This window comes from Charadrius vociferus, unplaced genomic scaffold (genome assembly GCF_000708025.1).
Source record: "Charadrius vociferus isolate BGI_N301 unplaced genomic scaffold, ASM70802v2 scaffold61, whole genome shotgun sequence".
NCBI lineage: Eukaryota > Metazoa > Chordata > Aves > Charadriiformes > Charadriidae > Charadrius > Charadrius vociferus.
Genome location: NW_009646945.1, coordinates 38,179 through 55,225, shown reverse-complemented (window position 1 = coordinate 55,225; position 17,047 = coordinate 38,179). Strand labels below are relative to the sequence as shown.

At 36.6% G+C, this 17,047-nt stretch overlaps 1 protein-coding gene across 1 annotated transcript in view; it reads right to left on the bottom strand.

Annotated features, from left to right (window-relative positions):
* Positions 1-1,922: 1,922 nt before the first annotated feature.
* WDR37 (WD repeat domain 37) overlaps positions 1,923-17,047 on the bottom strand; it is a 35,741-nt gene continuing 20,616 nt past the window's right edge. Inside the window, exons 10-13 of the mRNA XM_009895084.1 lie at positions 16,416-16,557; positions 4,309-4,443; positions 3,804-3,918; positions 1,923-2,436 (exon numbers count right to left, since the gene is read on the bottom strand). Of these exons, the coding sequence (XP_009893386.1) occupies positions 2,305-2,436; positions 3,804-3,918; positions 4,309-4,443; positions 16,416-16,557 (524 nt within the window). The 3' untranslated portion in view covers positions 1,923-2,304. The remainder of the gene's footprint in view (positions 2,437-3,803; positions 3,919-4,308; positions 4,444-16,415; positions 16,558-17,047) is intronic.

Below are 17,047 nucleotides of genomic sequence, written 5' to 3'. Positions count from 1 at the left end.
GATAGTCGTTGCTCAAGATACTATATGCAGGCTGTGCTGCAGAAACTGCTTCTACTGGCTGGAGAGACATTCTTCTGTTTTTTAAACAGCATCAACCCATGTAAAGTTCTCTCTGCTATCAACTAGAAGAAAACGTGAGTCTTCTTTTCTTAAAGAATAAAACCCGCAACCCAACATCAAATGGCTTTACCCAAGAGTTCAAAACCCCGACACAAAAAAAAAAAGTGAAAATAAACTTTGACACGATCCTTCAACCTTCGTTACCAGAAGAATTCAAATTCTGCAGCTGCTTTCTGCAACCTCACTAGTTTTGGTATTTTAAGATTACTTCAGTATAATTCTGTGTATTTCTTATATTAAAAAAAAAAAAAGGAAAAAAATAACCACCAGAAAAAAACAAGGTAACAATCTGTATGATGACCTGTACTATAAAGATACTAACATACACTCTCCATTAAATACCTTGAGCTTCCACAATGTTATGCTTCAAAACCATTTTTAGGACCCCAGTTCCCCTATGATTACTCAATGATGCATTCACCATCCTATCCCATCGCACTCCAACGCACTTATACATTAGTTAACATGAGAAACAGTTAACACATCTGCCTTAATGTCATTATAAACAGTGCTGTAGAGGACATGAGCACAGCTATAGTTTCACAAAATCATTATCATGAGATAAAAAGCTCCTAATACTTATCTTATGCCAACCCTCCATAAACTCCACGGTTCCCCCGTAAGAGTGCACCCTTGGCTTACCCTTCACCCTTCATCTTACACGGTGATATGTCAGACAGTTAGGGGCAGCGTCTCCCTTTAGCTAAAAAGAAGTGTCTGTCTGAAGCAGCCTTTTTGTTCTTTTGAAGATGTCAGCTGCCACATGCATTTATTTATATAATCGGCAGCTGTGGTGTAAGATCTCACTGCCAGTGCAAAAAAGGCTAAGCACAGTGAGGAGGAAAACCAGAGTAAGATCATTTGGGAGAAAGAAGGGAGACCTATGTTAATTACCCCCTTTTGGAACAGAACAGAGACTGCAGCAGTGCTTGCCGCAGCTGACAACAGAAAGGTGACAGATGATGTTTACTTATTGTATTGCTCCATTAGATTTAAGTGTTAATTATTTTGAGGATCACATTTAGTATGATTGTCTTTCCTCTCATGTCAGAAATAATACTTCAGCCAGAGACCAAAAGTGCTTTTTTCTAAGCTACAGAGAGATTCAATGCATCTTGACCAACATTCATTTCTGAGGTAGTACTCATTTACTGTGTATTGCTGGCTCAAAATAAAAATATGGGAAGTGAACATAATTAAAAGTATGCTCACTGTAGGTATATTTAAAAAAAAAAACACAAAAAAAAAAAACCAACCCCAACAAAAAAAACCCCCCAAAAAACTATTTCCTTTCTGGGCAGATCACCAAAAAGATGCAATCCTTCTTACAAAGGTCAGCTCACATTCACTGGTAAAGTCAAACTTTCATAAATGGTTTATAACAATAGCTATAAACTAAAGTGCTTCAAAATTTGCTTGACTGGATTTCAGTGATTAGAATCATAATATTCTGGATTTTTGCTAGTATGAAATGCCATGAAATTTTAGAATCACTTTATATAAGATGGGCAGAATGAATATTATTCTTTTTCAAAAGAAAAAGTACAAAAAGCATTCCGAATAAACCCGGCAGTCTACACTTACTACAACTTGCTTGTGTTTTCCTTCTCAAATCTACTACTTCTCCAGTAACTGGAATAAAAATGGAATTGAAGTTGCACTATACTGCAGCACTAAAAAAGTATTCCAAATCAGATGCAAACAGGAAAATGTTTACAATCATACAACTAGTGAAATTCACACTTCATTTCAAAGTTTTAGCCCTGCAGAGTCTTTTTAACACAAGGCAGATATGTAGAGTCATGGAAAAACGTAACAGACTGCTATACACTCTCTACATTAATTACAGAAGTTTCACATTTATGTCACAAGTGTAATGCCCTACTGTGTATCTAATAAATGCTAAATAACTTATGAACATTTATGTGCTCTATGCAACAGTGAACATATTGACCAGTGGATGACAAAATATAAAATTTCATACACAAGACAAACTAATTTTAAAAAAATCACATTTTCTGTACAATTCATGCAAACTGTGCACAATGTGGTAACAAGAACAACATTTGCTGAAGTCTCCACTTAAGGAAGAGCTTTTACAGCGATAGCAGACCAGTATTCAGAAAAGTCTGCAAAAGTGTCGAAGTCCATGGCAACATAAAATGCAAAAATTCTTCCAGCATTTCATTTTTCTTGTAACAAAGCAGGGATGTTGATATTCCAGCCAATAGCCTGACGATCAAATCCACATGTGAAGAGGTTACATATTGGATGGTCCTCACTCCACGCTGTGCAGCACACCATCCTTCTGTGGCCCTGCAGCAGTTCAGGAGATAACAGTTATCACTTACGATATATTTTGAAAGCTTCAATGTCAACAAGTTAGTGCAACTCGAAACGCAAACTTGGCTAATGCTCACACCAGTTTTTACAAACGGTACTTGAGGTAATTGTTACTTTCATCTGCAAGGGAAAAATCTTTATAGGGATGGAACTCCTTAATTGCCAGCACCGGGTCCATAATGACAGAAGCATACAAACAGGTGCATCAAAACTTTTGCATTTTCCAAGGTATGTTTGCTGTCTAATTACATTTTATTTACAAAAGCAAATCGCATTTTGATTTTAGCACTTCTATTTATAAAAGCACTCTTAAAATATGGAACTACTTGCTGGCAACTTCTTTGTTATAAAATGCAAGATCAAGTGTCCATCCCGTTCATAATTCAGAAGGGATAATACTACAAGCAGGAGGAATGTCATATTGAGGAAAAGCAATGCCTTATCTACTGTTCAAATCCAGCAGTTTAGAAAAATGCCCCAAGGACTCCTCTGACCAACACTTAGGTTAAAAAAAAAAATTGACATGATTTCAGTAGTGTCAGCCTGAATGGAAATATTAAAGAAAAAAGAAAAAATCAAGACTAAACAATAGACTAAAAAAACCCTAACTAGAAAAAGGTTAAAAAAGACTAAGTAAGCCTTAAAACCCTTTCCTAATTTCTGTCAAGAGCTGCTGAATTCACCCAAAGACGACGACTGAAGTGGCATAATCCAATTAACTTCACTTAGTCTAATTTGCTCTATTAGTGATGCTTGCCATGCCAAATAGCACCACAAATGCACAAGATGGCTGCAGCAAGGATGGTTTACTACTTGGTACCAAATACCAAGAATTTTCTTCCCTGCATAATGCTTATGTCCATAAGCAGAGAATTAAAAAAAATTATCACCAAACTATACAAGGTGAGCTCACAAAACCGACCCCCACTTTCTTCCTTTTATGTTTCTTTATGTAACAAATTTAAAATTGCATCATTAAAAACCAAAACATCAATCGTCATAATGAGTCACTTTTCTGATATGATTCACATCAAGACATTAAAACACATTTTAAATGCTCTTAGACATTTTTTCCATGTCATGGAGAAGGCAGACATTAGTTTCACTTTAGTAAGGAGAAAAATTATGATGAAATCCAGTTGAAACCAATTCCAATTAAAAAATTCAAAATACGTTACGTATTTGCATGTTGGTGATTTCAGTAACTAACAGCAGCATATTTGAATAGACAAGTGCCTTTCAGCATTTTTCCATCTTTTAAACTAGAGAGACCAAATCCTAGTTTTAACCTTGTACGAAAGAAGAACAGACATACTTTAAAGCTATAAATATTCAGTTACCTGTCTATTACTGCGAGGGAGGCGTGCTAATCGTACTCCTGACATGTCAAATAATCTAACCTGTCGGTTGTCATGCGGAAGGGCAATGATTCTTTGGCCGACACATACGTTAATCCTGCACAGAAGAGACAAAAGTAGGTTATGTACAAAACAGTGAGCCTGGCAAATAGAACTTGGCAGTAGAAGTTTAAGCTCACGAGAAGTGACAGAGCTGATTTTTTCCTGATTAGAATTCACAGGTGAAAAAAGAAAAAAATTATTAAACCATTAAGGTGTTTTCTATTGTACTAGATGCATAAACAGCCTTAACATCTGCAACCCATATAAGAAATCTCAGAAAAGCAATATGATGTATTTACTAAAAATTAATGTTGACTATAGCTGCATTTTATAAAACCACTTCAGACCTTTTTCAACATCTCATAAATCTGAACTTTAATTTTAGTGACTAAAATTAAATGTATATTCAGTGAACTAAGAAAAGTAGTAACTCAGATCTGCTTACCTGTTGACTGCAGAATCTGTACGGATGGTTGCAATAGGAGACCTCATGTTTTTCAAATCCCAAACTTTTACAGTGCGATCATCACTACCAGAAACAACATTGTCTCCCACAGTGAAAACTGCAGATGTCACAGTGCTAAACAATCAGGAGTAAAAAGAAAGATGTCAAGCTCTGAAGTTCTTTATTAAACTAGTATCTGATTTAAAGTTCTATTTTCTGTTCCTGTGTTTCCTTTAAAATATGTAACTTGCCTTTTGGTTTTTTTCTTTCTTTCTTTTTAAACCAAAGCAACCTGAAATATTAAAACTCCAAGTGGGTATTTCAGAATAAATAATATTCTTACAAGAAGCTGTGTCACTTAAGGTATACAGGGCTTGGTGGTAGTGCCAGGGAAAGAAGCTGAACAGTGAAGAGTCACTCTGGAGGCATCTCTCATATTCCACCGATCCTAACATGAGCTAAACATGTCCAGTCTTGAAACTTAATTCACTTTTGAAGTTCCATATTAATGTTTATGGCTTATCAGACAACCAAAACTGAATCAGTAGCATACAGTACAATTCTTCCTCTCAAGTGCTTTGAGACAAGTAGTCAAGTTCCTTTATTCTCCAAAGACTTCTGTAGAACTACCTCAGGCATTTGTCATTTACAGCACAGACTCTGAGGAGATCCAAAATACCTGACCTGAGATGTAGCTAAAGCTGTTTTGTACACACACCTACACACGCTGTAATACATACACAGAGCTTCCAGTATAACTCCACTAGCAATAGCTACAGCAATCTAACAATTTCTAATTGTGACTTCCCATTTTACAAGTAGCTAAAGTCTGAGAGTCAGACAAAAAAACGGCAAGCAGTAGTAATACAAAGTATGACCAGACAGTTCTTCAAATTTTACCCATTACATTCATAAATGCATGCAGGCAGCCAGAGAAAGACTCCCAAGACTATTTCCAGCAACTGGAAGAACTGGAATAATAAATATATTACTTTCAGAAGATATTATACATAGAATTTTATTTTCTTTGTAATTTATACTTTCAGAGAACAGTATACTGCTGAGGTCATATGAATAGTTCTCATGATGAGGTGATTTTTTAAAAATCTTTTACCTATTATTTCATATTATCCAATTAAAGTTTTTGTACTACTATTTTCATTTCAGAACCACATAAATTCTCAACTCGAAACCAGTTATTTTCTGACCACACAATGTACTAACAACGCATTTTTGTCTCTCCCTAAAATCGTTAGAGAAGGCTTCTCAACTCTGTTTCTACAGATTTGATTTAATGACCTATCTTGTAACTTGGGTCATGCACATCAATTTCTTAGGATTTAGTAATTTTAATTTAAGTTGTCAGTTGTTACTGTCACTTCGGTTGTTCTGCAGAAATTTGAATTCATGTCCTATCCAAGCTGCTGATTGAGATTAGCACTAGCCAGGTCACAACGGACCAGTTTATGCAAGCCTCTTAATTTAAATTGACACCAAATTAAGCTTTAATTAGGATGAAGGCCCACTTTATTCATGATACCAAGTTTCCTAATGCCTTATTAGAGTGCAGCTAAGCTACTAGGGAGATGATTACAGTAAGAATCAAGAGGTCTTCGCCTAATCTTCTGGACTTTATGAACCAGAAGTCAAAAAGTTAAAACATACACGAAGGCCACAACTGATGAGGTCTCTTTCATCAGGCACCTTTGCATTTGAGAAGAAAACTCATTCACATAGTCAAATTACTGCAGAATAGGGTAGGTGTGTTTTTAGCACAGAACTTGTCTTCCACCTGCCTGACCTCCATTAAACTTACTGATGCCTGAATTTCTCTCCTCACTAGCTCTTTATGCAAGCTGCAAAATAACTCTGTAAATACTGCAAAATACTCCATACTGCCGTAACCCATTTGAAAAAGTGTTGGTTTTAAGTTTAAAATTTTCTATTAAATCTCCATACATTGCACATACGTTGGGAGACTTCCTTGTACACAACACTATGAGGAATTCAAGTCATAGAAAAGCTCCAGGTGACTGAATACAAAGTGCTTTAGCATTCTGCTGCCAACACACAGACCTGATCACTTTTTCCCTCGTACATTTTATCCTAATTACAGGTGGAATATGTTGTGAAACTGTCTTAAAATAACCCTCCAATTTTGGATGCTTTTTTCCACAACTTTAAACACTTTCCAGCTTCTTTGGTCTCATATTGGTTCGCTTTATCACTTATCACTGTCAAGTATAGTTATTTCTTTGGCCACGTAAAATTCTCTCATTCTTAGATTTACCACCTTTCAAAACTTTTGAAACTACTGCCATGCAAATGGAATGCCAACTATAGGTTAGCTTGACCCTTTCCGCTCCTGTAAAAACGAGAAGATTCTCAAAACAAAATCCTTTTCTGTACTGCTTTCAGTTTAACTATTCATTCAGAAATTACTGGCTACACTAAAAAAAAAGGTTGTAAAATAAAAATGCAATGAAGTTCTGCTGTAGCTCTCTCTGGTGACTAGGCAAGCAATAGAAAGGCAAAGGGAAGGCTGCTGAGCCATTTTCAGTGACATCTTTAAAGGTGTTTCACAGTCTGAGTCCTCTGCCTACCCACCCAACAGTCCATCCCTGTAAGACACTGCAGGCTGTGATACGCACTTTTTGCAAGCACACCTAACTACAAAACCAGCCTTTTTCATAAGGAGCTTTAAGCCCAAAGGATAGATATAAAAGCACTTTTTACTGAACCCACTGTTTATGATCAAGAATTTTGGTCCCACTTTCAAAGCAAACAGTATATGGATGTACTGCATAACATTCCTAGATATTGTGCGTTAAAAAAAAAGAAATATTACTCTTCTAGGGGAACCTATAGATACACTTGATTCAATTGTCAAAAATATCTCATTTTCAAAATAATACTGCAAGCCCAGAAGTTTTAAGTAACTTAATACCAAGTCTAGAAAGGCCAAAAGCAGAATCATTCTCACAAACTTGACAATTCTGGGAAGGGTTATCAGTACTTAATTGTAATCTGAGTAAAGATCAGGTAGGTTATTTTGGGGTTTGTTTGTTTGGGGTTTTTTATTTTTTTTAAGTGGAACATATTGAGTTGATATTTAAAAACCACATACATTTAAATTCAAGAATATATACAATACCACTGACTTAAGAAAACATGAGCAAGTGCTGTGCTCATAGGTTTTCTTATACACCACAGATCATGCTTTGTCTCCTCTGCTATTCTAATCTGGAATGTCTCTTAAGATGAGACAGATGCATCTCATCTTGGGTTTTGGGTTTTTGTTTTAGTTAAGGGAAAATAGCAACAAGAAGAAAGACTACTTCCTACTTATAAAATAAAATAGGATTTCAGCCTATTTTATTTCAGCCTCAGGTGAGAAGAAAGGGAAGCAAAGTCTGTGGGGGAAGAAAGAAGTTGGCAGAACAGCCAATATACAAATAACCTTTCAAAAGTTTGCCTCCCTAACCCCACCCACATGACAAAAATTAGAAGACCTCTTTCTGCATTTTCATGGGGCTAGTTTTACTTTCTGTTTAGACTAGTCCTCAGTTTGTTATAACCCAGCAAAACCTGTGTTTAACATCCCCTTGGCTAAATTAATAAAAAGCGTCAACAAAAGATCATCAGACCCTATGTTAATGGAATGCTAGAAGACATTAGGATTTTAATAACTCAAAAAGATGACAGATATTGTAGGACACAAAAAAAAAAATCTGGCAAAAAGGAAGCAGTCTTATGACACTTCAAACCGTGGGTCCCACCGGGAGTTTGGTGCGCTACAACTATTCTCCAGAAAAGCTTCAGCCTCCGCCAAACCCCAGCAAAACTCATTTATCTTGTCGTAGGGAGCAGCCGAGCGTGTACTTCCAGCTGACAGCGTGGCACTTCCTCACCACACACCACTGCCTGGCCTCGAACATCCTGCTCCCTCCGTGGGTCTCAATCAACAGAAATACTGTAGCGCTAGCACTCCTCATTAGGCTGAACAGCTGTCTCCCCAGTCACACTGAGACACAAAACTGTTTTGCATAACAATCTGCTGAAATTTCACACATAGGGGAGGGAAGGGGAAGAAAAAAAAAAAAATGTTGAAAAACTTGGACCATAAAATGCTGATGCAGAACCCTTATTGGCAATGCACCAAAAAAAAGTTAACACTGCTCTTTCCATTTTGATTTGCAAGCTATACTAGGATTTACCATCGAACATTGGGAGACAACATGCTTTTGTGCCTGTCCTACTCATAAGCATTAATCTGTGTGTGGGACGAAGTTCTAGAGAAAATGGACTAAAACAGAGTTTTCATATAAATTTGTTCCATGTACACCAAAATGTAGTTAAACAGCAAAATTTGAGTGCTCAAATATGCCTCTCTCATTTTAAGTAGTAAAATTTGAGAAACAAAACCTAAAGGAAGCTGTATTTGGGACAGCATTTCCTGTACAAGTTTCCTTTATTTCAGAGGAACAAAGTGTATACCCACACAGAGCAGTCCGCAGCCTGTAGGCAAGCCACGACCTGGGATTAAAACCTCCAGATATGGACAACAGTTCGCCCATTTTAAAGGGCAAAAGCTCTGGCCACAGGAGTACCAGGTAAGGAGCCCACTAATACCTCCACGTCTGATTGTGTATTCAGGTTTTAGAAACGCTAAAGGCACCCGATTCCACAAAGAGCTACACATACAATTCATAAAGTCTGGTGGTGAATTTATCTCCAAATATCAGCACAACTTTTTCCTCCAAATTGAGAAACATTAAGACCAAACCATGAAGGAATTAACACAAAACAGGGAGAGGGGAAATTCAGAGATAACTGTTCGCAGTGAAAAGTCATTTTTTTAGCATTTAAATCAACAATTTCTATTCCAGATATATGTGTTTCATGACATTTAGAGAAAATTGCCAGTATCTCCTTTTCTCACTATCTGTCTTAAAATAATAAAATGATACAAGATTGAAAACAATCACTAGCTTTTTTGAGACTTACTCAATGGCAAGTTAGTAAATTAGTTAAGGTGCAGATATCTTTAAAATCAATTCCATTACATTTATGATGGGATTAAAAAAGGTCCATTTATCCCTGTAGTATTGCTGCATATGTTACGTAAGCTTCAGAACACCACCACACTATATAACATTATGCTCTACTAAATAGGATACAAAGAAAAGGCCTTTGGCTATGCTTTTGTGTGGGTCATTTGAAAAAAAAAAAAAACAAAACACAAACAACATAGCAATTTCTATGGCATGCATTCAAGAATGGAATTAAGATTCTCTCCACCTACTGTAGTGAAGCTTAAAGCACTCATAAGCAACTGGATACAAATTTATTGCCTACAACTTCTTTGATGTGACTGACAAAACCCTAATGGCTAACACTGAGTACAGCTAAACCTCTACGTTACATACCCCATTCCCCAAACTAAAACTCCTAAAGGATTTTTTTTCTTTCAGCTACAGGGCTTCTAATTATTCTTATAGCCTAAGGAGTAGTTTATTCATTTTTTTTAATTTCTTTATTAATTAGGAAGCAATTTTTACCATAAGGAAGTTAGCCAATGACAACAGAAAAGGTTCAAGAATGTAAAGGAAATAAAACTATCAAAGAATATTATCTTTCAAATTGCTTTTTCAGGTACTTTGACAACTCTGTGACAGTGCTGTAACTTTTTTTACTTGCCATGCTATTCAAAAACTGAAATACAACGAACAGTTGTAGAATTAGTCACTTTCCAGAATTTCAAGGGTGGTTGCAGCATGCCTCTCCATTTCAAAGTGAAGAGCATTAGTAGAGAACTTAGTAAGATGAGTTACTTAGAACTCCAAGGAGCATTTCCTAGAGCAAAGCCTCCTTGCAACTGATTTTCACTATAATACCTAAGTTCCTTCCTTTTACAGGAAACAGGAATTAAGCTTCAGGGAGTTTTGATTACTCTTTTAATACAAATATAGCAAAAAAACCATTTCAAAACAGAGAAAGTCTAGCTGTCCTCACTTAAAAGAAAATATACAGAAGTTATAGAATCTCCCTAATATAAAGTCTGTAACCTCAGATTTTACTACCTTCCAAAAAAAATGCACATGCAAATGTGGGATCAGAATCGTGTTTGAAAGGCAAGTTTGGGGGCTTTTTCAATAAGACGCAAGGGTAAATAAAAAAAACCCCAAACACACAGCACACAGAACAAGGTAGGAATAGTCAAAGTAATATCAGAATCATCTATTTAATCAGTAAGGCTTGGGGAAAAACCTGAATGTTTCATCAGAAAATTTTTGCATTTCTTACAGAAGCTAGATTGAGAGATGCACACATGGTGAATGCCTAAGGCGTTCTTTGATTAGAAGTGACAGAAAAATGATAGACAAAGCATCACTGATGGCATTAATAGCTGCAGCAAGAACAGGACTATTTTGAAAGGAAGATGCTTTAAACTGGTCAACCACCACCCACAGCATCCAACTGGTGACATCATTTGGCACGAAAGACTCCCTTTCCTACCACAGCTTCTAGTCAAAGGTGCAAAACTTGCATTTTTAGAACTACATCTAGATACACTTTAGCTTCACCAAGAAAACATGGCTGAATCAGAATACCTAACCATGACCTCGTAATATTGGGGATATCTAGAATAAGACTACTTTCCCAACAGGGATGTCTAATGACATTGGTGCCTGAAAAGCAGGCATTTCCCCTCTGCCATCACTTGGTCTTTCAAGAGCAAGGCAGGCGCCTTGTGTCCACAAAACTAAAGCAGTTTTTAGCCTCTTGATACAGAATGCCATTTTGACATTAATTCCCAATTCAGTCAATGTCAGAATTCAGCCCAGAATGTCAGAATCAGGTGCTGCTTAAATATTTTTAATTTTTTTAATTCAGATTTTCCAGCAAGTATAGGAATTTGAAGACGAAACCTTGAGGAAGCAAGACATATTTGCAATTCTCAAGTTTCAAAGTTCCCATCTAGCTGCATATTCAGAGACGTACAGACAGCAAATGAACAGGAACTTTCCCTTGTGATCTCCTATAGCCACACAACCAGAGTGAAAGGAGAAGGAATACACTGTATTCTGAAAGTGCCCTAAATCACCTTGTACATCTCTTAATCAGAAATAACATAAGACACACTTTCAGCAATCTTCTCTCTGAGTTTGCCCAGAAAGTAACACAAAGATATAGACCCAACAGCTAACGCACATTCATATTTGATGTGCTGGCTCAACCTAGCTACAAAGATCAGTACGTTTAAGAAGTCATAAACAAACTTTGCCATTTTTCTGGTTAGGTCAAAAGCACCTGCTCAAATTTTTCTTTTTTTGGAGCCAAAAATGCATTTAATCACCATGACAAATTAGTGCATAACTATATACTGAACAGTCAAGAAGCATTAACAAAGGATATTCACTTAAGGATCGCAACCCAAAACTGCTTTTGAAAACAACATTTGAAGGATGATTTGCAAGTCCAGACTTGGAAGTCCTACACATTTTTATTCAAACATTTTTTTCCAAGCATTTCAAGAGATATGTGCTCAACCACTGTGTACCTTTGACCCTCACTAAACAAAACAAAAGACTTTGATATTTACCAACTAAGTCCTTAGCTGCATATAAGCATCAACATACTACAAGCCTATAGCAAAAGCAGCATATGGTTTAAAAGATGTATATGAATTCACAAGCTAATAAACACTGTTGCCAATAGGGTATTCAATTATTTCCAGTGTTACTGAATTGTCAGAACAAATTCACAAAATCTATAAAGTACTTGACTGGACCTGTACAGACTAAGATTCTTTTTAAGCTACAAATGGTAAAGATGTCCAATATGAACACTTTAGAAGGCTCTGCACATCAAGACAACCTCAGCAAATGCAGAGTACTTGAAGAGACAGGAAAAACTCATCAAACACATAAACAAGACAATGTCAACACCAGAGCTGTTCAACTAGGTCACCAGGTTGGAAAAAGAATGGCCTTCAGAGTCCCAACAAGACACGGCTGTGCAGGGGTTGGCAAACAAAAGCAGAAGTGAAGCTGGAATGAAAATTGCCATGTAGACGCTAGATGTGTTTTGCTCTTCAGAGCACCACCTTAGTTCAGCTTGGAGTTCTAATCAATAGCCTCTAAATTCAATAATTTCTCAATAGGAGAACACCTGGTGCTATATATTATCAAACATGTATTTTAAAGCAGTATCTGCTGGGAAAAAGGTGTTGGAATTTGAGTCCGCATTATAATTTTTGGATGCTTTAACTCAGGAAGTCAATTTAATTAACATGCAACAAGTAAGTGTCTGGATGCTAATATAAAAGTAGCCTTTTCCCAGGGCTCTGTTAATCACCTCATAGAGGGATGTGACTGGTGATTAACAGCACTAGTAATATGAAATCCTATTGGTGTGTACCCAGAAACAGACAATAACGAAGTTTTATATTTAAGCAAAAATCAGTCTTATTTCCACACCATTTCATTATTTTTTAATCAGTAGAGAATAAGTAGTGACATGAACTGTGGGTATGGCAAACCTAAAACAAAACGTGAGAAGATATTTCTATCACTATGCGAGCAGGGCACGGGCAAATAAGTCACTTACTGAACTGAAATAGTCATATACAAGAAAAATGTAAACAAGCAATATTTACATATTCGGAAACTTCCCTGGGAAGACGCAACTTCAAAAAAGACCTGAATGTGCTTTTAAGACTCAGATGAATGCAGCCTTGAAATGCAAAAAAAAAAAATCTTTGGATACATTAATGTCAAAAGATATCGGAAAACATAATATTGAGGCAAAATAGGTAACTTATAATAAAGAACTGGTAATTTGTAGAGAAGAGAGTATAGGAAACTTATCACCTACACATCTATTAACATAGGAAACAAAGCTCTTAAAGATAAAATACAGCAGCTAGAAACTGAAGCTAGAGAAGCTCAGAATAGGGAGGCACAAAAAGTTTAATGGGGAGGTGAACTACACACCGGGATAAGCAACTTACAGGATCTACCAGGGGCTAAGCTGAAATCTTTATCACTGGAACAACCTAATATACATTTGGCAATTCTACTAAAACTACTTCCTAATTCAAAACAGGCATCAATGCATGAAGCTTGCAACAGATATGCTGATCACAACAGATCCTTTCTGGCCTTACTGGAGGATAATTTGTTGTCTTGGGCTGTCATAATAGTAGACAATAAGAAATATTCCACTTTTCATAAAGCAAGCCACCATATGCTCAGAACACCAAAATAATAGGTGAGTTCTGAGTCCACTTACTTAAAATACAAACAAACTCTCATAGCTGGTATACATACACCTATTTTGACAGAACGTCACTTTATAATACAAGGCGATATACAGCAACTGCTTTCCATTTTCGAATGTCAATTAATTTTATAAAATCACACTGCATATAATGGGACACCTCAGTCTCTCAACACATCAGCATCATTCTGTTATATTTTTTACAAGATAATGTGCCATTTTGAGGAAATCTTCAACGTAACTCACTAAAGCTACTAAAAAGGAAGTTGAAGTTACATTATCCACACGTGTCTTTAGTACACACGCAGACACAAAGCGTAACATTCCAGGGAACAAAACCCCTGCATTTCCAGGCAGGTTTCAAGTCTCAATACCCTCCCTTGCATTTCCAAAACTAAAAAATGCTCATGGTGGCACGAATACCATGTCGGATACAAAGTTTCAAGAGGCAGAAGCCATGGGCCCCCTTTGCCTCCCACAGGCTGTCACGCTCTGTGGGAAGGCTGCATCACCCTGGCCAGGAGCCTTCCATCAGTGCTGACCTCACTCTTCAGGCTCTCGTTCAGTTCTGCTGCATGGAGAAGGGCTCAGCCCCAAGAGGAGCTTCACAGCATTCAAGGCAGAAGCATGTGCCAGGCAGTGTCAAACAGGGCGCAAGGGACCAAAACTGAAACTCCAAGCCATGCATCACTCGGATTCAGTGATGGTTTGGATCCCTTGTGAGAAGGAGTATCAGTATGGAGTAAGATTCTGGGGGCTAAAACACAATAAACTGTACGTCGGCCTGATGATTGAGATGTTTGGTATCTAATTATATCAGTTTAATGCATTAGGAGTTGGTCTGCTGAAAGACAGAAAAAAAATAGCTGCTCTATATGAGCTCTAGACAGCTATTCATCAGGTAGTACTTAGCAAGAGGCTGTTAAAACTCATGGTTGAGGAATTTAAATCAGAGTTAATGACTAGCATCCAATTTACAGAACTGATTCCAAGAGCCTATCAAAATATTAAAAACTTGGCAAATTATTCAAATAGATATTCAGCAAAGCCAACAAATGTCTTGCGTATATGTATTTTCCAGTCAACACATAAAACAGTTTCTTCTATGCTGCTTAATGTGAGATTGTTATAGTGTTGATTTGAGAACAGTTTAAAAATACTGCTAATAAGCAGTACAATAACGGACCAAAAAATAAAATCCTTCGAAGTATGTCTTGACTACAAAATACCAAGCTCCCATCTCCCCTCTGACTGCATTCCTCAGTGAAATACTAATCTTTGTAACATTTACCTCTTCTACAAAACAGAGCGCTAAACAACTTTATCCATTAAACAGAAAAGTCAATTTTCAGACTCTTAAAAGTTGGACTACATTTGATTAAAAAGCTTATGTCAATACTAAAAATTCATACATTCAAAGAAATGGAGACAGACAATACAACAGACAAACACAAATATGAAGACAATTAAAACCTGGAATAAGAGTGATCTAAGAGGTTGCTCAAGGTATATTCCATTGATAAAACAAACTCTCTGAGAGTTTATAGGTCTCAGTGATAAAGGCCAAAATACCAGCTAACAGCTTTTACAGTATGCACCATCACCCCAGATCAAAATCTTTTGGTCAGCATACATGTGGAAAAAACACTGATGTCAATCCTGTTCCTTTCTCTGAAAAAATGGCCTGGGACAAAGCAATTAATTAGCTCAGGAAAAAAACACAAGCACCAATGGACACAAAAACTTCCAATTTTTACAAGTCATCCTAGAAAAAGTGATAGAAGAGTACAAAAATGATGGCATGAAACAATTCTAGGATGCAGGCCACAAATTTAAGCTTACTCTTGTACCAGGAGAAAATGGCTACTTATATGGGATCATTGCCATGCAGCAAGTAATTTATCAAGTTGAGAAGGTGGGAGTGTTTAAAGAGGTTTTACTTTATATATAGGTTAGCCAACAGCTGGGAAAATGAGAAAGTTGATACTGAAACTAAATCATAACGCAATAAATATTTGTTGGTTTTGTTTTGAGATAGGATTAACAATCATCTTTTATTCTGAAGAAGGGAGGTGAAATTTGTTTCTGAAACACTCAAGTTCAAACATTCAAAAATCTTAAAAAAAGATTCACTTCCTTGGATAAAGTATTTCAAAGTTACTCCTGCATTTTCCATGTATCAAAGCTCTGATTAACAGAAAGGTAAGTCAACACTGTAACACTGATTTTCATGACTGCATTTGCCCACATTCAACAGTAGCCAGTATAAGAGCCTAAATTGGTAACTAAAAACATGACACCAAAAACACCGTTTTGACAGAACATGGTAATCAGTGCCCTTACTTTAATTTCTTATGTACAAATTCGAAGCTTTAGCTTAAAGAGTAAAAATTAATCCTGCTTTTTTTTTTTTTTTCCCAACTGGTTCCAAAGAAGTAACCTTTATTTCACACAGTGTCATGACAAGCAGAGGTAATCTGCTTGGTCAACTTCATTACAGCAATACCCCTAAACTACAGGCATAACCAATGCCAAAACCAACCTCATACATTAAAGGACCTTTAACTGTAAGGATTTTTATCTAGACTTACCATATAAGCAATATCACACCAAGAGCCCTGGCTGCTGTTTTGGAAATTAAGTACTGCTGTGTTACATTTGAAGGAAGACAGTTAGGGGTTTCTATGAAAATCAGTCTCATAAAACAGGGGAATGAACTTAGTACCTCAAAAAGAGCACAGGAAGAGTTTTGTTCAGATTCGCAACTGAATACATTTATACTTTTGGAACTTGTAAAAACCTGCGAAGGAACTGTCACTTACTCTGTGTGGCCCTGAAAGACATTCACAGAATGGATAGAAGGATCTCTGAAATCCCACAGACGGAAGGTTGTATCGCGAGATGATGTCACCACAAGACGTTGGGTGGGATGTGTACAACAATGTGTTAGCTCTTGGTCATGCCCTACAATCACAGATGAGAACATGTAAGGTAATGAAAATAAGACTTTTCATTTCCACATACACTTGGAATGAAATGCTGATGATTTTTTTCTTTTTTCCTCAAACAGTAAAAGAATAATAATAATAATTCTGAACTCTAACGTTACTACTGCTGTAAAAGTTTAGAACTATATTTAAAAGCAAAACAACTCACTACTCACTTCACGTGATTATTAAGTAGCAATAGGTTATGGCTACTTAATATGTCATGAACACTGCAAAAATATTTTGCAAGAACTAAAATTTGGCTACATTCAGTTTAAAGACAACTGCTTCGTAGGCTATATCACAAGCTTAAAAGAACACACATTTATGCTCAGAGGATTAACAAGGTTGGAATTTTAGAAACCATTACAACATTAAGCAGCAGTTCAAGTCTTGTACACGCTCACATTGTAGTCCAGAGAAACAACTTGCTTTTCCCAATGTTTCCATATCTACAAATAAACCCA